Source organism: Colletes latitarsis, chromosome 6, assembly GCF_051014445.1.
Source record: "Colletes latitarsis isolate SP2378_abdomen chromosome 6, iyColLati1, whole genome shotgun sequence".
Taxonomy (NCBI): domain Eukaryota; kingdom Metazoa; phylum Arthropoda; class Insecta; order Hymenoptera; family Colletidae; genus Colletes; species Colletes latitarsis.
Genome location: NC_135139.1, coordinates 23340992 through 23363103, shown reverse-complemented (window position 1 = coordinate 23363103; position 22112 = coordinate 23340992). Strand labels below are relative to the sequence as shown.

At 40.7% G+C, this 22112-nt stretch overlaps 3 protein-coding genes and 1 long non-coding RNA gene across 5 annotated transcripts; 2 read left to right on the top strand and 2 right to left on the bottom strand.

The window, feature by feature from the left end:
• The first annotated feature begins 341 nt into the window (after window positions 1-341).
• Window positions 342-5758, top strand: LOC143342803 (lipopolysaccharide-induced tumor necrosis factor-alpha factor homolog). The gene is made up of 4 exons (XM_076767058.1): window positions 342-451; window positions 3911-4028; window positions 4601-4745; window positions 4951-5758. Exons 2-4 carry the CDS (start codon window positions 3926-3928, stop codon window positions 5051-5053), a joined length of 351 nt encoding a protein of 116 aa, XP_076623173.1. The 5' UTR covers window positions 342-451; window positions 3911-3925; the 3' UTR covers window positions 5054-5758.
• On the bottom strand, window positions 744-1980 carry LOC143342805 (uncharacterized). The gene is made up of 2 exons (XR_013079863.1): window positions 1509-1980; window positions 744-1126 (listed from the first exon to the last, which is right to left on the bottom strand). It is a non-coding gene; the product is annotated as an uncharacterized LOC143342805 (long non-coding RNA).
• Window positions 5730-7025, bottom strand: Awd (nucleoside diphosphate kinase). Its single transcript, XM_076767056.1, has 3 exons — window positions 6779-7025; window positions 6203-6304; window positions 5730-6128 (listed from the first exon to the last, which is right to left on the bottom strand). The coding sequence occupies exons 1-3, from the start codon at window positions 6956-6958 to the stop codon at window positions 5892-5894; spliced, it is 519 nt and encodes a 172-aa protein (XP_076623171.1). The 5' UTR covers window positions 6959-7025; the 3' UTR covers window positions 5730-5891.
• A 581-nt stretch (window positions 7026-7606) lies between these two features.
• On the top strand, window positions 7607-21839 carry Sxc (O-linked N-acetylglucosamine (GlcNAc) transferase sxc). Of its 2 annotated transcripts, none has more exons than XM_076767038.1 (9): window positions 7607-8173; window positions 11099-11249; window positions 11329-11572; window positions 11703-11771; window positions 15040-15236; window positions 18326-18415; window positions 18489-18669; window positions 18763-20711; window positions 20802-21839. In XM_076767038.1, exons 1-9 carry the CDS (start codon window positions 8050-8052, stop codon window positions 20995-20997), a joined length of 3201 nt encoding a protein of 1066 aa, XP_076623153.1. In that variant the 5' UTR covers window positions 7607-8049; the 3' UTR covers window positions 20998-21839. The 2 variants fall into 2 exon arrangements, with proteins under 2 accessions (XP_076623153.1, XP_076623152.1); XM_076767037.1 differs by lacking the exon at window positions 7607-8173 and adding an exon at window positions 9621-10435.
• Window positions 21840-22112: the final 273 nt, after the last annotated feature.

The following is a 22112-nucleotide window of genomic DNA, read 5'->3' as shown; positions in this document are numbered from 1 at the left end:
ACATTCGATAATATACATTCTCAATGTCCTGTTATCAATTTATTTTTCATAGAATACATATCTATTGTTCTCTTATACAATGCATTCTGGGACACTGTACGTTTCAATATTGTATTCCATATGTACGAAAATCTTATGTCGTTTAATGGGATATTTTTTAACAATTCTGTTTTAGGATTCCCGAGATTACATTTTAACATATAAGATATCCTTTCACACGAAGAAAACAACGCTTACCTGTTCCTCTACGTCACTTCTCAGAAGTCTCCCACTCGGTAATGTGACTCCCACTTTACGTCTGCCAATATGTGTGTGTGTTGCATGTACATGTGGATGTGTATATAGAAAATTTGAGGCGGGTGATAGCGGCGTGAACCCAAGTTGGTAGTTGGAATTCAACGTTCTATCGTCACGTCGGCGACAAGTGTCGTAGCCATCGTTATTGTAACAGGTATGTGTCCACGAAAACGGCAATAAATTGTCATTTTGTATAATTTTAAATTCGACTAATAACTCCTTGAACTTGTAAATACGAAATGAACTTCTGGCATTTGGTCCTAACAATCTTATTACGTCACGTTCGTAAAGTGTTTACATTCCTAAGAGGGCATTCTGCGGTCTATTTTAATTTGTATCCATCGAGACGAGGGATTCTGTTGTCTTTTTAAGCGACCATTATGTTTTGGAAATGCGTTCGTTTATGTTTGTAAAGAGTCGGTTTATCAGTGACTAGAGTGCGTGCAAAATATTCCACGCACATGTTTGATCGAGAAGAGGCTTGCATCACGAACTGCAAAGGCATTTGTGGCGTGTCAAATTTTATCACTCAGTGTCGCGTTACACCTCTAATTAACAAGTGTAGTTAATTCCATTTCCATTATCAAAATAGCATGTACCAATCCCTATGAAAGTAGCAGAAAACGAAACAGAAATACTTTTATAGAATCAATCGGCTTCCACATGTCGTAAACATAAAACATACACAAAACTTGTCATAAAAATATCGAAGACCAAGGTGGCACAGCCAGTGCGAGAAGACACCGAAGGTTATCCTTGAAAATGTTGTTTCGTCTATATAACTTGCAATTAACACGTTGCACGCTTCATATTTTGTTCGATTTATAACCTAACGTAAAATTGCATCATAATTTTGCATATTTTTATACTTTTCAATCGATCGACGGGATTGATTTTTTCGTCCATAGACATCGAAAAGTTCAAGTGACGATCTAACGAGACAAGTAAATCTGTGCAGAGAAAATTGGATCGCAGGAGAATGAAATTATCTACGAAATAAAAATTATATTAGTATAATGTAGAAGGTGATAAATTCAGTGCAACCTCGCGCTATTCGTTTGAATTGTTTCATCGCAAAAAATTCAATACTCTCATTATCTCTTATCGCGAAGTTTTCCGTTCGAAGGATTGTACGTGATGTTTCCGATATACGTTTCACGATAATGCATTCCAAATGGACTGTATCGTAATAATATCGAACGCTTATCCACCTGATGTTTAGTGGTTTGAAACTATCGTGTGTCACATAGTTTTGCACAATCTCGTTACATTACTGTCAATTGTGTACATTTTATAAAGGCTTCGCTTTTCCAAGTTTGCAATCTTATCAACCGATGTTCCCTCAATATTGGTAGTGCGACGATAAAGATAAATGGTTAATAAAAATTACATAGATGATCGTTCAAGTAATCGATAAGTTTGTCGTCTACATTTTTTACTGGCTCTAGATACTGTCGATATTATTAACTATTTGTAATCGATGTACTTTTACAAACTCACACGGCAAAACAATTTTGTTTAAATCGTGATTACTGAGAATACCTGTTTATTACTTGGTGACATATCATTACACTGCTGGTTAAATCTTCTGTATTTGTCAGGAAATCCCACTGCGAACAAATACACACGGCTTACGTAAATATTAATTGATTATTCCGTGTTTCTTCTACACAACATCAGACTCGTTCGGAAATAATATTCCGAATTTTGCTGATACTTTAATACGTTGTACATAATTTTTAGCGATATTCAAACGCATCGAAAGATTTTTCAACATTTTGAAAATTGTCCATTTTGCTTGTTGAGGCCTTTAAGCAGAGAAATAATATCCGCCGCGTATACGAACGCTATAATTTCATAATCTCAGCAATTATTCTTCACATTGGCACGAACAAATGAAATACCATACCACTCGCTATAGTTTACTGTTGCAAATTTATCGCACCGAAATATTCATTGTCGCTATATTCCGCGTTACTCTGGTGACTTATTTTCTTCAATTAATTTTTATATGGTCAATTTTTAAGTAACTTTCGAACATTTTTTTGCTTTCGTGTTTGAGTTTTAATAAAATCCACTATTGGCTGTTAAGGTAAGAGTCGTAGGAATTTGTGATATCGAGTAATCTTAATAAGAAAATGAGAACACTCGGTGACTCATCTATTGATAAAATTTGTATTCGTCATAATCGTCTACATACGAATTCTTTTTACCGTCTCCCAGAGTGGCCAAAGAAGTTTTGCAACAAGATTAATTATAATGATTCATTATGTGTCAGAATCTGATATACAGGGTGTTCGGCCACCCCTGGGAAAGATTTTAACAGGGGATTCTAGAGGCCAAAATAAGACGAAAATCAAGAATACAAATTTGTTGATGGAGACTTCATTAAAAAGATATTAACGTTTAAAGTTCCGCCCGTTCTGAATTTTTTTCTCGAAAGTGGGTAAGATTTCGGGGGTATGTCTATTCACCAAAAATGATTGTAATAGACCCCCGCAACCGAAAATAATTTTTTTAGAACGATTTGAAATTTTTTTTTTTCCGTCGAAAAATTTCACACCTTCTCGAATTTTTTTCTAGAAAGTGGGTAGGATTTCGAGGGTATGTCTAATGACCAAAAATGATTGTAATTGACCCCCGCAACCGAAAATAATTTTTTTAGAACGATTTGAAATTTTTTTTTTCCGTCGAAAAATTTCACACCTCGAATTTTTTTCTAGAAAGTGGATAGGATTTCGAGGGTATGTCTAATGACCAAAAATGATTGTAATTGACCCCCGCAACCGAAAATAATTTTTCCAGAACGATTTGAAATTTTTGAATTTAATTGTTAATAACTTTTTAACGAAGCCTCCATCAACAAATTGGTATTCTTGATTTTCGTCTTATTTTGGTCTCTAAAAATTAAAGTTTTTCCCAGGGGTGGGCGAACACCCTGTATGATCGATGGTACAGCATACATTAGAAAGAAACAATATAATATACAAGATAGCTTTCAAAAGAATGGACCGATACCTTCGATAACTTATTCTGGAAATGCTGTACATTTGATTTACGAGAAAAAAAATGAGCCAAGCTGGAATAAACAAATTCTTCCATACCAAAAGAAATCGAAAAGACTTCCGCCATTTTGCAATCTAAGGCTTCGTTTTCGCGATGTAAATAGTTAAATTTTTTATTACGAGAGCACACGGCGTTTTTAAAACTTAAAATGCTTAATTAAAAACTTTGATTACGAATATTTCGAAAACGAAGCCTTGGATTATAAACTGATAAAAATGAATGCTTGTTTATTTCTGCCTGTCCCATCATTTTGAAATAGTCAGTATAATTACGACTTAACATTCTTGACAGTCCCATTAACTTTAAAAGGTTAAGCAATTGACATACTTTTCTTAATTTCTTTGAAATATGTTGAAATATCTTATAAGTTGCTTTAGTTTCAGAGATATGTGTAAAAAATTCCACTGTAAACAGTGAGGAGCATTTTAACTAATATTGTATTCAATATTTACGTATAAAGCAAAAAGAATACCTTGGCTTTACAAGAAAATACTAATAATCGTGTTATTGTTGTTATTTATCATTAAACGTTGCATTTCTTTCAAAGAATTGTAATATCATAATGGACAAAAGTCAGCCACCACCACCACCTGGTTTTATGGGACCACCACCTGCTTATATGGGACCACCACCTTCAATGCCACCCTCTGGGAACAGAGAGCCAAGTATGTACAAAGTATAGAAATAAAGAGTTCAACCACAAGCACTAATGTACTCTGTGATATGGAAAAAAGCATTGCAGGTGTATGTTTCCTGTTTCTCAGGCACAACTGCAAGATGAAGAAAAAAGAACAGTGGGAAAAGGCCCTCAGTTGCCTTGAACTGCCAGTTAACTTTGTCCTCAATATAGTTAGCACCTGTATCGATAATCGGGAAGTTTACAAAGTGCAAAGCCGAGTAAAACGAATTAACGAAGCCTGAAAAGCTACGATTTGAATATCGAGCGTTCTATCGATTTCTTATCTGACCATTTTTCACGCTGACAATCATTCTTAGTTCCATTTTTTAGCTATAGACGATAGCCCAGCTACGAATAATTTTCATTATTTGCTAATTATTGATACGTGTTCTTTAATAGGATAATATATTAATTTTAAAATATAAGGTAGAAGAATGCAAATTGTATGCCACCTGCGTTGATCATCGTTAACAGTTATCTATCAGTAATTAATCTGTAACTGACACCTTATTTTTTATATACTATTTGAAATAATTATTGTGAACAATGCTATTACAGATGTTATCATCGTGGGAGCCCAACAGTGGGGTCCAGACTCGCAAAATGTAACATGTCCCGTTTGTCATGCCCACATTAGTACGACGATAGAAACCGAAGCAAACACAAAAACACATCTTTTTGCAATACTTTTATGCGTTTTAGGGTAATTATACGAAACATATTTACACGACACACTATTCATTCATTCTCGCATACTCTTCATAAACTGAGAGTTTTAGTATGTATTTGAAACATACTACATACATAATAATGAAAATATATTTGCATATACTTGAATACACTTCGTGTTTCCATTAAATGTTTGGCTTTAAAACGAGGAAGATTTAACTGTTCATATTTATTTCTAGATTGTGGTGTTGCGCACCCTGCCCTTACTGTATAGACAGCTGTATGGTGAAGAAACACTATTGTCCTTCCTGTAAATCATACTTGGGACAATCGGAGAATTAATTCTATGCCGATACGCGCCGGAACATTGATGATAAAGTTTACGTTAAGAATATTAACTGCTTTAAAATATTACATTTTGTACAATATACGCACAATATTCTATGCATTATATCGCGTATAATTGACAAATCAAAGAACGAGTCGAAGGTTTGTTTGTGTCTATTTTACGCAGTTTTTCATGCCAAACAAATGCGTAAGAGGTACATCGTAATTATATCGTAAACCATTTCTTGCGATAAACAAGTTACTATTTGTGTATTTCCATGTTTTCAACAATGGGTTGGGAACAGCTCAAGTACACATTTTAATAAACTTTTGGTATGCTACTTAACATATTAAATGCAGAGTTAATTTTGTTTCATTCTCCACAAAAGTAACGTGTACAAAAAGTGTGCCTGTATAGAAATAGAAAACATTTTTATATGAAATGTTTCAATAAAGTTCACTAAAAAAGTGTAAAAATATTTCTTAGTATTATATATAAAGAATTATTTTTTAAATATAAAACCGTCGATCTCGGAAGTCCGACATCGCGTTTAACATGATAAGATTTACGAATGTTTTTGATTACTTTAAATAGAAATTCATAGAATAATGTGTAAGATAGTTCTAATGCTTCGCTATTTTTGTTAATTGGTCTTTATTGTATGAAAGATGATAAGATCAACATCAATGCTGTTATATTAAATACAATTTATACAAGAACATGTTTTATTACTTTACAAGCAAAACCATGTACTATGTATTACTCGAATGGCAATATGTGAAAGAATAATTTTGCATATATACACGAAGACAAATGGCCTGTAATATTTCTTGATAGTTTGTTACAAATAATCTATTCGTATATCCATTTCTCTGCCCAAGATGCCCAGTCAACAACCTCCTTCTTGTCCTCCCCAAACCATAATTTGATCTCCTTCTTGGCAGAGTCAACAGAGTCAGACCCATGGATAATGTTGCGTCCAACTTGCAGACAGAAATCTCCACGAATAGTTCCTGGTGCAGAATCCTTTGGATTTGTTTCACCCAACATTACACGCCCAGTTTTCACCGAATTCAAACCTTCCCATACCTGAAAGGTGTTCATTTTAATTCCTTTTTCCTTTTATTATGTATTTTGTTACTAAATATAAAATAATTATTTACCATAGGTACAACTGGTCCTGAACTCATGTATTTAACCAAGCCTGGGAAGAACGGTCTAGCTGCCAAATCTGAATAATGCTGCTTCAACAAATCCTCTGTTGGCTGAAGAAACAAATTTAAATATTACAAAAGAGCGTTACATTGAAATCGCTGTTACGAAACGAGATTAATTTTATCTTTAGACAATACGGTAATATCGATTTGCAATACATCTGTTAGTGCAGACAAATATGTCTTAATGAGTAATATATGAAAATAACTTCGCTAATTACTCGCTGGCATTGTTCTGCTATCGTTTGTTTACTCATCTTAAGTGCAATTGCATCAAAGGTGATGCAAAAGTTAGCGAGAAAAGAATTTCGATCATTTTATCTCGAAGCGTGGAATCGTAATGTCATATGATTCGAGAATGAAAATTACAATGACTGCTTGTTTCTTGATTAAGAAAACGTGACAATAATTTTTACGAAAAGCTGTGAAAAATTGACATGAAACCGTCCACGTGGCTATGAAAGATAGAGTATGCGCATTTTTATCATGAAAGACGTACATGTGCCAGTGCATAGAGAAACTTACCCACACCATCTTCATCGCCACAAGCTTGAAACCTTTATCCTCAAAACGTTGGATTATTTTTCCGACGAGTCCACGCTGGACACCGTCCGGCTTAATCATAATGAACGTACGCTCCTTGTTCTCTGCCATTATAAATTTGCAAACTAAATGAAATAAAGTTAATACTGTGCAAACGACCATGCAACGCCGGCAATAGCAGCGAAAGAATGAGACAAAGAAACGAACCGAGCCTTCGTTTATTCGAACTCTTTAAACGCGTGGTGGGGAAAGTCACTCTTGATATCCCACCGTCTTGGCGCTCGCATACGATCTCCAGGAGTGGCCATATTTCAACTCGAAAACCGTTTCTTTATTTTCATATTTAATTCTTTCGTATTTACGTTCAATATGACCAGCGTCCCAAATTCAACTTGCTCGTCCAATACTAATAACTTTCTCAAAAAATGTCCCGGTGTTTTTATTCTTTATTCCCTTCTGTTAAACGTATTATTTCAACCATACATGTATTTTCTAACAATAACGAAAATTTGTGAACCTACAGAATGTAAAAGTACATTCGATATTTCTTTCAGCGAGTTTTTTTACCGTAGTCAGTAATAACTCTCGTTAAAGTATCAAATAATGTGTAACATTGTATTTAAATTCATTGTCCAGCGTAATATTCAAAGTACATTATGATTATATTGTTAATCTACATCGATTCCCATATAAATGTTTGTTACGAAATTCCAGGGTTCAGGAATTACAATGGCCGAGCGTGTGCAGTACGATTATCGGCTACATCGACGTGACGTATTTCCCGCGCGTGGAGCTACACGAGTCTCCAACTTGGAATACATCCATCGATTGGTTTTTCGCGTCGGTCCGCGTTACGTGTTCATGGTCCACGTTATGTTGAGGTTTTCGTATCGTTGACAGACTATCGTTCGCGCGAGACCGAGCCATCGGCGACGGGGGGGTCTTTTATCACAGAATTTCGAATAACGGGACATCCGACGGCCAGCAATTTTATCTTTACGCAATTTGCATATTATATACTGATTCTGGCCAGTCTGACCAGAGTGCTCGAAAATCCATGATGGCGCACGCTGAGAGATCGCGGTAGTGCATACCGACGTAAGCCCCGTGCGTACCTGTGTTTTTGTTTCTGTTCCTCGGAGGAAAGGGCAGAATTACGTACAGATTCTCGGCTGCGACACGGCCAAATCGTTCGCACGGGCAATTAACGAAATTCTCTTCACGACCGTTCCTTGTTCGCGTAACGAATTTTTATGGTGGCCGTGATCATGCAAGCGCAGCAGCAGCCGCAGCAACAGCAGCAGCAAAATCATCAGCAAATCGCGGGCACCAGTGTCATCCTCAAGATGAACGAGATACAACAGCTTTCGACAGTTGGTACGTAGTAGAACACTCGTAACTACGTATCATTTCGTTGCAACGTTCAATCTCTCGCCAAGTTCGATCGAACTGGTCAACGAGTCTGCAATTATTTCCTTCGACACTCTGTGATTCGTATTGTTAAAAATACATGTACAAGTTTCTATGAGCGAGTTGTAATAAAACCACCGAGTTGTGTAATTTTTGTCATTTTCGTCGTGAACCCGTACTTGAATTTCGATTAAATCGTAACATTCATTCCATTCTTTTAACACCGAATTCGTAATATTTTACTACCGAATAGCAATTGTATCAATGTCATTGATTTATATCGTATTAGTCCTACGTTACTGCAGTATTATAGCTGTATGGTATCATTTGCATGACAAGTATCCCGGTATTTAAGTTACTATAATGTGCTGTACTCGTTCACAATAAAATATGTTCGTTATATTGCGTTAGAAGTATATGGATGTGTAAACGGCTTTTAAAGAAACGATGTGCTTAAATTGTTCAACGTAGAATTAGCTTCGGACGGTTGTAGAGTCGTCCGATGATTTTATTTGGCAGTGTGCACGAATTGCAGCACTATTGTTTTACCGTTGTTGGCTTATAGTTTTCTCCCCTGTTCGAGCCTATTCTCCCTTAAGCTCTTCTTTCCCCTCGTTCCCTAGTCCGCCATCCCCGCTTCCTCAAAGTGACGATGGAATATTCCACTGGGTACCTAGTCCATCTGCTTTCCGCGCGGTAGAGTGGGGGCAACAGTCCCTTCGATATATATACATATATATATATGTCAGTGGTTCTCCGCAACGTTTGTCGATTTCTCTTTCTGTGATGTATGCATTCTCACGAATAGAAATATTCGCTTATGTTTAGTTTGTATCATGTTTGTCACTGCTTCTTCGTTGTTCGAAATTTCAATGTGGCGATTTTTCACCGCTATAACATTACCAATCTAACAAACATATGTTACGTTCCTTTAACCTTCTAATGAGTCTTGCAATTTTTGAGATTAAAATTACAATTGAGCAAAGGTATTTGCTGTCCTATCGATATGCGGAATTTATTGATGAAAGCAACGAATCGTACGTTACTTTTTAAAAGTAATCTGTTTTCTTTGATACCGGATGAGAACTACTGGTAAGCTTTCTTTGCGCGCCCAGTCACGTAGAGCGTTACATGTGCCCCGAGTATCGTCGATGTTTCTCCATTTACACTAAAATATCAAGCGTGTACACTCTAGAAAATTCTTTGTAATTGATGCTTCTTATTTGAGATAAAAAAGCACGATTTTCTTGAAGGACCAATAATCCGAAATTGATATAATTTCGATTGTCCAATCGCGTTGTATAAAAATAGAATATTATCGACAGTATTGCTAATACGTTAACGCGTTCCAGTGTGGGTAGTTGTTTTTGCGTTTTTGTTTGCTAAAAATAACTCGACATTGACGAGTCCCGTAAACAATCGGAAGTACTTTGTATTTGAAATCGCCGAATAAACAAGTTGTTATCAAAATTGAAAGGCTGATTAGGCGTGTTCGAGTATCCAATCGAGAAATTGACAAATTTTGTGCAACGATATCGTGGAATCCCAAATAAAAGTCGCGAGGCACCAAGTTCAGTGTTGACGCTCTTGAGCCGGGTGTCTTCCTTGCCTCCCCTCAGCCCCCTTCGTCTTCGCCCCAGCGACGCAGGAGTCCGCCATAGTGGTCGAACGAACCAATCAGCTCGCTGCTCGATCTGGCGGGGATAACCTGGCCAGAACGATTTCTCGTACAGGAGTACGGCGGGTGCAGTGTGTACAGAGTCAAAGAGTTAATAACTATTGTGTTGAAATGGTGTGACTAGAGGCCGTAATACGAAGAAACGTGGCGAAAGTGGACGCGGGGAAATAAATAAAGCGTCTTGAGATTGGTCTGAAGGCGTCTTCGTAGAGAAAGATCGAGGCATCAATTTTTCGTTCGTCGAGAAAGTCACTTGGAAACGGCGTGTGTGGTTGTATACGTGCGGTGTGCCGGGAAGATCAGAGCAACGAACCGAGGGAAATTCGTTGGCAAAATGAGTCTGAGGCTGGTGGAGAAGAAGAAGGAGTCTGTTCTGAAAAGTTCAAACGGAATAATCGGAAGCGTGGTCAACGGTACCGAGGACGTTTACAGTGGAACCGTCGAATGGCCAAACGGACAAAATCTGCTGGTTGTTACACAGGATACTCAGGGCAAAGAGCTTATCGCAATCGCCGACAATCAGACCATTAACGTCGCAGTCGACTCCTACTGTTCGTATTGTTTGTCTACCGCTTTTTCTTGTAGCGTTCGTTTTCGCGGCGAGTTACAAACGAAAATCGATATTGTTTTTTACGGAGGTTCGGGGTTCAAATGCCGTAATCTGTATTAGGAAATTCGATCAAGTATAGAACGCAACGTGCCTTCGTTGAAGCAAATCGGTTCTTTGTTTTCTACTGCAAGTTGTAATAAGCATATATTATTTTATGCAGACGAATATTTCGTGTTCTTAAAAGTACTTTCATGACGATTATACGCGAGGCTTCGAAGTTCGGCGTTTACATCGTTTGTTTGAATACACGACGGAAGTCGCCATCTTTGTGCTTGTGCTTCGTTTGCATCATCCTTTAACATTTTGCGCAATTCTGCTTTTTATCGTTTTATACGTTTACTGGAGTATGTAAATGTTATGTACGGATTTTCTAAAAAAAAAAAAAAAAATACGCGATAACAGTAAAAGTATTTATGTCGACGTAAATGAGGTTAGCCATACGGAAATTATTTAATAAGCACACGTGCTTCCGCTTGGAACCTGATAGGTACTTTGTAAATCTTCTCCCGGTCGACCTACGTTTGATGATTTAATAAGGAAATGTTTCGTAAAGTATTAATAAATTTTTATTCTGTTTAAAATGTTCGAATTCGTCTTTTTCTAGGGCTGCTGGAACTTGCTCACAGGGAGTATCAAGCTGGTGACTATGAAAATGCGGAGCGACATTGTATGCAGCTTTGGCGGCAGGAGACAAACAACACGGGAGTTCTTTTGTTGTTATCTTCGATCCATTTTCAATGCAGGAGGCTAGAAAAGTAAGGGTTAAAATTTTGGTTTTTCAATCGATTTCAACGTTACCCATAATATTAATAAATTTCTTTTTATATGTTTCAGGTCTGCTCATTACAGTAGCTTAGCGATAAAACAGAATCCTTTGTTGGCAGAAGCTTACAGCAATCTTGGGAATGTTTTCAAGGAGCGTGGCCAGTTGCAAGAAGCTTTAGAAAACTACAGACACGCGGTCAGGTTGAAACCGGATTTCATCGATGGTTACATCAATCTTGCAGCTGCATTGGTGGCTGCAGGGGATATGGAACAAGCGGTTCAAGCATACGTGACTGCTTTGCAATACAACCCTGTGAGAGAACATTGTCATTGCTAAATTAAATTTTTAAACGATCAGCGTTAGAAACCGGTTGTACCGATTTTCTGATAATTTTTCAAATGTCTGTACACGTGTACAATTGTTACGCTTTTACGTGTTGCAGGATCTCTACTGCGTGAGAAGCGATCTCGGTAATCTTTTGAAAGCATTAGCAAGACTTGACGAAGCCAAGGTAGGTTTCGCCGGCGGTTGTCACCGTTGTTGTAAATTAAATCGACGTGTGATGCACGTATTCGTATGCATTCGTACCACAGTCAAAGTTTAGGATGTTGGCCGCTTGCCGAGAAACCTAGTCGATTAGCTCTTTGGCGAGGTACGAATACATCTCGTACAATGTGCACGGGCACTAGTTAGCAGTTCTGTGGAATGGCTAGGAATTTGCGGATTATCTGCATCGTTCGAACGGAAAGCCTTTTCTCTTTGTGCAAAATGTATGCGCGGCGTGCGGTGGCCCGCCATCGAAGTCACAAGCGTGTGCGTGTTTTTCGCCACGAAACGGGATTTAAATTTCGATAGCGGACCGTACACCGCACGCGTTCTCCTCCATCTAACCAATTGAACAGCCGAGCTTGATGTTTCCTCGTTCATCCTTTTGACGAAGGATCAACGAGGATAATCGACATCAAACGCGGCACCACGAGGGTTTTTGGTCTAGAACTAGCTGAAAAGAGTTTCAAATCCCTCTTGGCACTGCGCGTTTTGTAATAACACCGTCGTCACGAACAGCAACGGAATATTCTCTTCGTTTCTTGGTGTTATTGCAAATTTTTTGCCGCAATTGCTGATCCTATTACAGCAAGAACGGTCATCCATTTTTTTTTTCATCTCTTTGAAACTCTCGATACACGGAGTTTTCTGTTTTAGTTCCTCTTTTTTTTTTTAAACACGTAACTAGCTACGATAGGATCCGCAGCGCGCGACTGTAGCAGTTAAGTTCATCCTCATTTGATTTAGCTCATTCTGAATGTGTATTTAACTTTAGGTATACAGATTCGTTACGTATACGTGGACAAATGTGACACCTTTTCTTTCCAACTTTTGAGAGTAATCAAATTTGTGTGTACGGTGATGAATAATAGCGCGAGATCACTTGACGGATCTTCGTATCGCGGTGTTTGATGTAGAAGAAAAATAAATTCGTAACTGCTTTGTCGATCATGCACGTGTACACGAGGTCTGTACGAAAACGGTAATGTGTTTCTTCGGTTGGAAACTCACGGGATTTTTTCGACTCCTAAGAGTTTCGTCGATCTTGTCTATAATTGAACAAAACAAGTCAAGTGGTCTGCTTCTTTCACAGCAGCGCGGCGCGGTGATGACTGACAAGCAAGCCGAATGCAGACAATACGAGTGCTCGAAAAGTTTACCTGTCGATCGAAAACAATGCTCTCTGTAGGAACAAGCTTGTTGGTGAATCACAACGCAGCAACGAGGAAGGCCTTCCGCTGAATTTCCTGCCACTCTTGAGCGCTTTCTAGTACGCTCGATCGTTTTTCGCTCAGTACGTTTCGCCACCAGACGATTTCAGAAAAATACAAATCTGCACCATAAAGGACATTCACCAGTTCCAAATACGTCTATCGTTTAAATTAATAGAAAACTAGAGACCGGTTAAGGTGTTAACGTAGAATCGATGAACAAAACCTATGTTTCGAGGCGCTTTAAGGCCAAGCCTCCGCGATTCCAAAATGGTGGCTGACGAGCTCAGCGAAGCGTGCCTGTGTCGGCACGCACGACTAGGTGTACTACCTCTATATACGTATTTTAAAAAGAAATGAAAGTAAAAAAAAAAGACAAAAGTTGAGGCGAAGAGTATCAGTGAAGAGACATTAACGCAGCTGTCTTATTGTTGTGGATGGGATGATCAACTCTAGGAGGGGAAGTCGGAGCAATGTGATTGGTCTCGGTTACCATGGGTTCCTTCGTCAAAGGGGTGAATCTGAATCTGGTTATTCAGTAACACACTGTCTCTCGGTCTAAGTTTATTATGAGAGCTTGCGAGCCGTACCTACCGTCAACCTACCGAAGGGTACACTGCAGGTAAAGTAATTCCCAAGGCCGGTCTCTGAACAATCCCATCGGTCTACCGATAACAATATTGGTCTCCCCATGTTCCACGAGACTCGAACGTTGGATCTAATTAACTGGCCTTACGAGAAGACGCGTACCTGTGGCATTGCAATCTCTCAATTTTACAACTTAAACCGTTACGAACTGTGAACCATTTTTCCGTTTCACTTCGCTGAAACGGTATCCCGGCGTTGCGTTTAAAGCTCGTTTTCAAATTCGTTTCCGTCTTGTTCCGGTTCTCCTTTGCCCTGGCCAAACACCCACCACCCGTCCACCCCCCTTCTCTTACCGTGTCCCGCATAGAGACCGGCCGACTGTAAATGCCCGTTTACTTATTGTTTAGGTACGGATTACTCTGTTTTACATGATGCAGCCCGCCTCTCGGCACGCGCGATGCACGTCCCCGCTGTGATCCTTGGAAGCGTCGTCGCCGCGAAAATGGGGAATTGGAAAATTTCTTTAACACTGTCAACAGAAAAATAAGAGGTCGAACGACGACGTCGACACACCGAACGACCATGATCACGCTGACGGCGAGACTGGTGTACTGCGTGCCTGTCGAGTCCACCGGACGCATTTCGGAGAATCGACGGACACGAGATACCAGGCATCCGTATCGCTCGCGTTCACACGACGACGTTTTTAACGCGCACCCTGTAACCCCTCTTCCCGGCCTCGCACCGCATCCCTAAATCCCCGTTACACGTTTACACGATTCGCAGAATGTGCTTCGTTCTCTCTGCCCCAGTTTCCGTTCTCCGTTTTCCTCGGAACCATCAGAGACCGACGGAAGCTTCGGGGCGTGTAAAGCTTTCAGCCCAAAACATTCAAACTCTGCCTGTCGATCGATACGTCGGCTCGAATTAACTTACGTTCGATACTCTTGTTTGCTTGGATAATAGAATTTGTGAAGCAACAAGGCGCTGCACAACGAACTTGCAATTCGGTTGGTGTTTCTATCGCGAGCTTTCATCATCTCGCCAGAGACGCGAGTTGGTTTTTCAACGAGTGTAACGTACGAACTTACTTAGAATCGCCGGGAACCCGATAATCCGATAAAAGCTCACGGTAGAAACCAGTCGTCGATGGGGAGAATTGTATCGTTCAAGTGTATCGATGGTTGACGCGATGTAACGTGATGTGTCGATCGATTTGAGAAACGAGAGAACGCGTCGCGGTGCAAGGGAGGAAAGGACAGAGGAAAATGGTGACAGAGAGGACGATGGTGATGAAGTAAGTGTTGGTATCGAAGGTTTTCGATGGTGGTGAATGTGTGAAAGCTGCGGCGCGGCGAGGAGAGGTCGGGCAACAAGCGCGGCGCGTCTCTGACAGTACGCGAACATTACCTCTAATCCTCCGTTTGTCTCTAGGCTTGCTATCTAAAGGCGATCGAAACGCGTCCAGACTTCGCCGTCGCCTGGAGCAATCTTGGCTGCGTGTTCAACGCCCAGGGAGAAATATGGCTGGCGATTCACCACTTTGAGAAGGCGGTGGCGTTGGACCCGAACTTCTTGGACGCCTACATCAACCTTGGCAACGTGCTTAAAGAGGCCAGAATCTTCGATAGGTGAGACAAAGTTCACCTAGCCCTTCAGATTCTAAAGACCAAAATAAAATAAAAAACAAGAATACCAATTTGTCGATCGAAGCTTCGTTAAAAAGTTATTGACGTTTAAAACAGAGTTTCTCATGCCGCGTGAGAACCATGCGCACGCAGCTGTTCTACAGGCGGAACTTTAAACGCTAATAACTCTTTCACGAGGCCTCGATCAACAAATTGGTATTCTTGATTTTCATCTTATTTTGGCCTCTGAAATCTCCCATCAAAATTTTTTCGAGGGGTGACCGAACACCCTGTATACGGTAGTGCCCACGTTAATCCCTTAACGTTCATGCCTGAGTCCAACAGTTTTGAAAAACGATATTTGTTTTCTTTCAATTTATACGTTGGATGCAACATTGTAAGTAACAAAAACCGCATTTTTAGAAACAAATACAATAAAGAAAACTGATCATTCTTGGTTAACCCGAAAGATATGAGCGTTAAGGGGTTAAAATTCAACAGAGATAAGGAAAGAGAATAAGTGCGAGTGAGATACAATAGCTGACACCCGAAACCATATACCTACATATATGCAGTGGTTCGCTGACTGTCGGACCGCCCATTTATCTATCTCGCTCCTTTGCTCTCAGGCAGTCCACATGTGTGTGTGACTGTCGCGACGAATAGCGAACTAGAGATCAATGTGTGCGTGGGAATACGTGTACCTCGAGACTCCAAGTCAGCGGAGGACTGTACAATATGTATCGATAACGAATGGCGTCAAGTTACGCTCGACAGTTAACGCTGGACACTACTGTACGTTTCGCTAGAAGTCCCTGAAATATTTACATCGGTACAAAAAAGTTTGCAACAGTTGTACCGTTTACAAGAATATTAGGACACGTTACGTTACCAAAGCAATTGAAACTTACGAGATAGTCGTTGCACAGTTTGATCGATCGTCGTCTTTGATTAGTATTGGCGTCGGTTTTAAAGTCTGTGCTAGAGAAAGAATGGCTTTATAGTTATTCCTTTAACGTCCCGTCGAGACGTTAATGGTGGTAAAATGTCAGACAGATATATAATAACGAATATGCGACGAGTTTTGCGTGAAAGATTAAAGATTCTGTCGCAGTTTCGTTCTGAGAATGGTAACGTTCAACGAATCGGAATAAAAAGTGCTTTGTGCATGGGCGCGGTGGAAGAAATCGACGAGGTCGTAAAAATTTCACGCGGACAACTTCTGAATACGCGCGTTAAGAAATCGCGAGCAAAAGCGCATGAGTGGTCATGTAAACACCGAATCGATATTCATACAACGTTCTTTCAAGTTCATCGTCCTTGGTCTCGCTACAGAGCGACGTCCGCGAACAACCTTCTTTCGCGAGGCACGTATATTTTTGTAATTCCCCGTACGTTTTCGAAAGCTATGGATTTCGCACAGTTAAACTTTCGGATTGAACTAAATTCTTCGCTGCGACAGTAATACGTAGGAAATATATTACGTATAACGTATAAACGTTAATACCAAAAAGTATCAAACAACATTCCAACAAGGGGACAGTGAAGAAATTTTTTGGCGAAATTAAAAAATTTCAAATCGTTCTGGAAAAATTATTTTTAGTTGCAGGGGTCAATTGCAAGCATTTTTGGTGAATAGACATACCCCCGAAATCCTACTCAGTTTCGAGAAAAAAATTCCTTACCGAAAATCTAATGTGAGGCCCAAAATGGTTCCCCGAAATTTCATGCGTATCTTTAAAACGTCATAACTTCTGAACGGATTGGACGATTTTAATGTTTAAAAAAGCAAACTACGCGTATTTTGATGGAGAATATGTACAAATCGCAAAAATATTCGAAAAGTTGATCCTTCAACCCGCAAAATAAGAAAAATGGTCCAATTTTCAAACAGCCATAACTCCTACAATAGTGAATATATTTCAATGAAACTTTTTTCTAAAGTAGAGCTTATGGATACCTACAAAAAAGTATTAGACAATTTTTCTGTATGTCGTCAAACAAAATTACTAAAAAACAAAAACGAAAAATTATTTTCTGTTGCGAGGGTCAATTTCAATAATTTTTAGTAATTACACATAACCTCAAACTCCTACGCACTTTCGAGAAAAAAATTCTTTACAATCATTGTATTTGTTATTTTACGACACGTTTTGTAATAAAATTTTGAGATTCGCGCGCGTTGTCGTCCAAGACCCGAGGCCTCGAGTATACGGTGCCTTGCGACGTAGAAGAATCGAAAAGGACTTGGCAAACGCTGAAGCGGCATGCATGTAACGTAGTCTAGATTCGTTATTTACGCGTACTCGTGGTCCACAGCTGACTCCTAGTGGCTACGCACAACAGCGGGAGAAACTCTCGACAACTATCGATTCCAAGACTCGCTCCGCCCCCACGGGAAAAGAACCCTTTGCTTCTCGCGGGAGGGTGCACCGTCCTTAACCGGGATTGAATATCGCCGAAAACGTAACCCGTGGCTGGAAATTTCGCGACCGAGATCCAATAATAGCGGTCGCCTATTTACTATTTTTTCGCGTATTTAAAAGCACCGATTGTCCTATCAATCGAGATACCGAAATGGGGAAGGAATGGACTGCCAGTGCGTTATCGTGTACACGGTGATTTCGCCCTCGACTACGATCGCACCCTCGTTACGCGTGCAATTACAGCGGGCCCTAGCGCGGACCTCGACCCCTGGATGCGTCTCTTGGTTTAAATATAGCGTGAAAAGGTTAATACCGACACTGGTTTTCATCGTGACTCGCCGGTGGTGGTTGTCCTCGTGACACGTTGCGAGATATAGCTACGTGTCGCACGTGTTCGGTTTCCGGTGTCGCCGCAAGTGCACGAGTACAGCCTCTCAAAATGATCGAAAATTGTCTCGTTTCATCGTTGTTTTAGTCAGCGTTTTTAACGAATTACGATGATAATTATTTTCTTTTTTCTTAACGTGTGTAAATATACATAGAACTTTCGTAGATCTTGTAATACCGTGATATAGGGGGGGGGGGGGGTTATTTTAATATAAACGTTCTTTTTCACCATTACTGTAATATCAATTAACGTCGCGTAAATCGTGTTTGTTGCAATAGAGCTGTAGCTGCCTATCTGCGTGCTTTAAATCTCAGTCCCAACAATGCAGTGGTGCACGGAAATTTAGCGTGTGTCTACTACGAGCAAGGGTGAGTGACTACAAGAATTCGCGAGAATCCGTGGAACGATAGCGAAACAGAGTATTAATTAATGGTATTGCAGGCTCATCGACTTGGCGATCGACACGTATCGTCGTGCCATTGAACTGCAACCGAATTTCCCAGATGCTTACTGCAACCTGGCAAATGCGCTCAAGGAGAAGGGACAAGTGGTGGAGGCCGAGGATTGCTACAATACCGCTCTTCGCCTCTGCCCGTCGCACGCCGATTCCCTTAATAATCTGGTACTTATTAAATATCCGTTGCTATTCAATTCCAAGTGTCGACAATGCGTTAGGGATCTTTTTTCGTTACGAACGTACACGTATCCGTTGCAGGCCAACATAAAGAGGGAACAAGGATACATAGAAGAGGCAACACGACTGTATTTGAAAGCGCTTGAAGTATTTCCCGAGTTCGCGGCAGCTCATAGCAATCTTGCTTCCGTGTTGCAACAGCAAGGAAAATTGAACGAGGCACTAATGCATTACAAAGAGGCTATTCGTATTCAGCCGACTTTCGCGGATGCTTACTCGAATATGGGCAACACCCTGAAGGAGATGCAAGATATACAAGGGGCTCTACAATGTTACACGAGAGCTATTCAAATTAATCCCGCTTTCGCCGATGCTCATTCCAATTTAGCCTCGATACACAAAGATTCAGGGAACATTCCCGAGGCGATCCAATCGTACAGAACTGCGCTAAAATTGAAGCCCGACTTTCCAGACGCGTATTGCAATTTGGCCCACTGCCTTCAGATCGTTTGCGACTGGACCGATTACGAAGCAAGAATGAAGAAGTTGGTCTCGATCGTTGCCGAACAGCTAGACAAGAACAGATTACCTAGCGTACACCCGCATCATTCCATGCTGTATCCGTTGTCCCACGAGTTCAGGAAAGCTATTGCAGCTAGACACGCGAATCTCTGCATCGAAAAGATTCACGTGTTACACAAACAACCGTACAAGTATCCGCGTGAGATCGGCGCCCGCTTGAGAATCGGTTACGTTTCGTCGGACTTCGGAAACCATCCCACCAGTCATCTCATGCAGTCGATTCCGGGACTCCACGATCGACAAAGCGTCGAGATCTACTGCTATGCACTTAGCTCCGACGATGGAACGACCTTTCGAGCGAAAATCGCGAGAGAATCCGAGCACTTTATCGATTTGTCCCAAATTCCGTGCAACGAGAAGGCCGCCGATCGCATTAACTCCGACGGAATCCATATTCTAGTTAACATGAACGGCTACACGAAAGGCGCTAGAAACGAAATATTTGCTCTGCGACCAGCACCGATCCAAGTAATGTGGCTTGGATACCCGGGAACGTCGGGGGCGAGCTTCATGGATTATTTAATTACGGACGAAGTGACGTCGCCGTTGGAACTTGCTAGTCAGTACAGCGAAAAGCTTGCGTACATGCCGCACACGTACTTCATAGGAGATCATAAACAAATGTTCCCGCATCTTAAGGAACGCCTCATTTTAACCGACAAATTAAATATGAAGGGCAAAGTGGCGGACAATGTAGCCGTCATAAACGCTACCGATCTTTCTCCGATGATCGAGAATACATTGGTAAAAGAGATTCGCGAGGTAGTGGTGCCCGATGCTAAAAACAAGCCAGTAGAGATCTCGTTGAAGGTCGCGGAATTGCCAACCACTACTCCTATCGAGACTATGATCGCTTCTGGACAGTGTCAAATGTCCGTGAATGGCGTGGTGGTGCAAAACGGTATGGCCACCACGCAAGTGAACAACAAGACAGCTACTGGCGAAGAAGTACCTCAGAACATTGTGATCACGACGAGACAACAGTACGGTTTACCAGAAGATGCCGTCGTTTATTGCAACTTCAATCAGTTGTACAAGATCGATCCGCTCACGCTTCACATGTGGGCGCACATTTTAAAGCATGTGCCAAACTCCGTGCTGTGGCTTCTGCGCTTCCCAGCTGTCGGCGAGCCAAACTTACAGGCGACGGCTCAGCAGTTAGGTTTGTCGCCTGGTAGGATTTTGTTCAGCAACGTTGCCGCCAAAGAGGAACACGTCAGGCGAGGACAACTGGCCGACGTATGCCTAGACACGCCGCTTTGCAACGGCCATACCACCAGTATGGATGTTTTGTGGACTGGAACTCCAGTGGTCACGCTGCCAGGTGAAACGTTAGCGTCTCGCGTTGCTGCTAGTCAGTTGAATACCTTAGGATGTCCCGAGTTGGTGGCACGAACACGACAGGAGTACCAAGACATTGCTGTTCGTTTAGGAACCGACAGGGAATAGTAAGTAAATTGTTCTCGATGCCTTAGTGTGTTTTTCTAATTTGATAGTCGGCTGTTATTTGCTAATGCGTTTTATCTTCCTCTTTTTAGCTTGAAAGCAACAAGAGCCAAGGTATGGAAAGCACGATCCGAGAGTCCTTTGTTCAGTTGTAAACTGTACGCGTTGGGTATGGAAATGCTCTACAGAAAAATGTGGGACCGTTACGCTCGAGGGGAAAAACCCGATCACGTGGCGGCCGTAGAAAAAAACGAAAGAGAGCAGTTGGCGTTGACGACCGCATCTTAAGAACGATCTCCGCAACTCGTCTTTTTATTTATATACAGCTTTAATTCCATAACGTCTGTTTTCTGGAAATTTTAGCATTTAAAAGCAGATGATAATCGATAATATTTCAGGAAGATACGATTGTCTCATAAATTTTCGTACGCTGTTTTGTACGATAAATCATCGAGCTTAGAAAAAAAAAACACGTAGGACAGGAATGTCCAAAACTAAGCTCCGGTGCTTAGTATTTCCTCCCACTCTGTCCCGTGACCATGGGGTATCTATCCGCCGTCTGACGAAACGCTATACGAGGGCGTATCGACTGCGAACATTTTCCGCGAAGATTAGTTTAACGTTTGTTTTTTTTTTTTTACTTTATAAGCGAAGTGACCAGCAGAAGCGGAAATACGCGATCTCGTTGATGTTCTTTTTTCTTTTTGTTATTTTTGCAACGGCGCATGGAAAGGGAACGGAGTCGCCTGGAAAGTTCCAATCGCAAACATACTTGGTATAGGTTATTGAGCATCGATACGTGAAAGTTCTATTAAACGCGTGACGTTTAAAGAGAAACAACGTGGCTATCATGTTGTACGAGTCATAAGTAATGATTACACACTCGCCTCTTCTGTTTTGACATCATACGTATTACCCTGTTATTTATGAACTAGAATTTTCGCATGACTTTCTCCATTTATCTCGTACAAGACAATTGTGGTCTATTTTTAGACCGTTGAAACTGTCACAAGGATGAAGGGTTAGAGATGTAAGTAATTCTTTTTGAAAATGGTGCACAAGCATACATATAGTGACAAGTTCGCATCACTTATTATCTGTACACGCAGCTAACGTTATTTCCGTTGAAAGTCTCTCCAGTTTCGAGGGATCTTGGGGACGCGACTCGTCGACGACCTCGAATAGCTACGAAGATGCGTTTTTTGATTCTCATTTGGAGGTCGTTGCACGCTACGATAATTTGTCGTTTACTTCGGCTACGATTGAATCGCGAAGGACGGTTAAAAGGAGAATAAGGAAGTCAGAGAGTAGATTATACGCATCAGGATGTTATTACTAGCAACCGTTAACAGCAGAATGCAAGTTTGTATTATATATGAACGACTAATGATACAAGTGTAAAT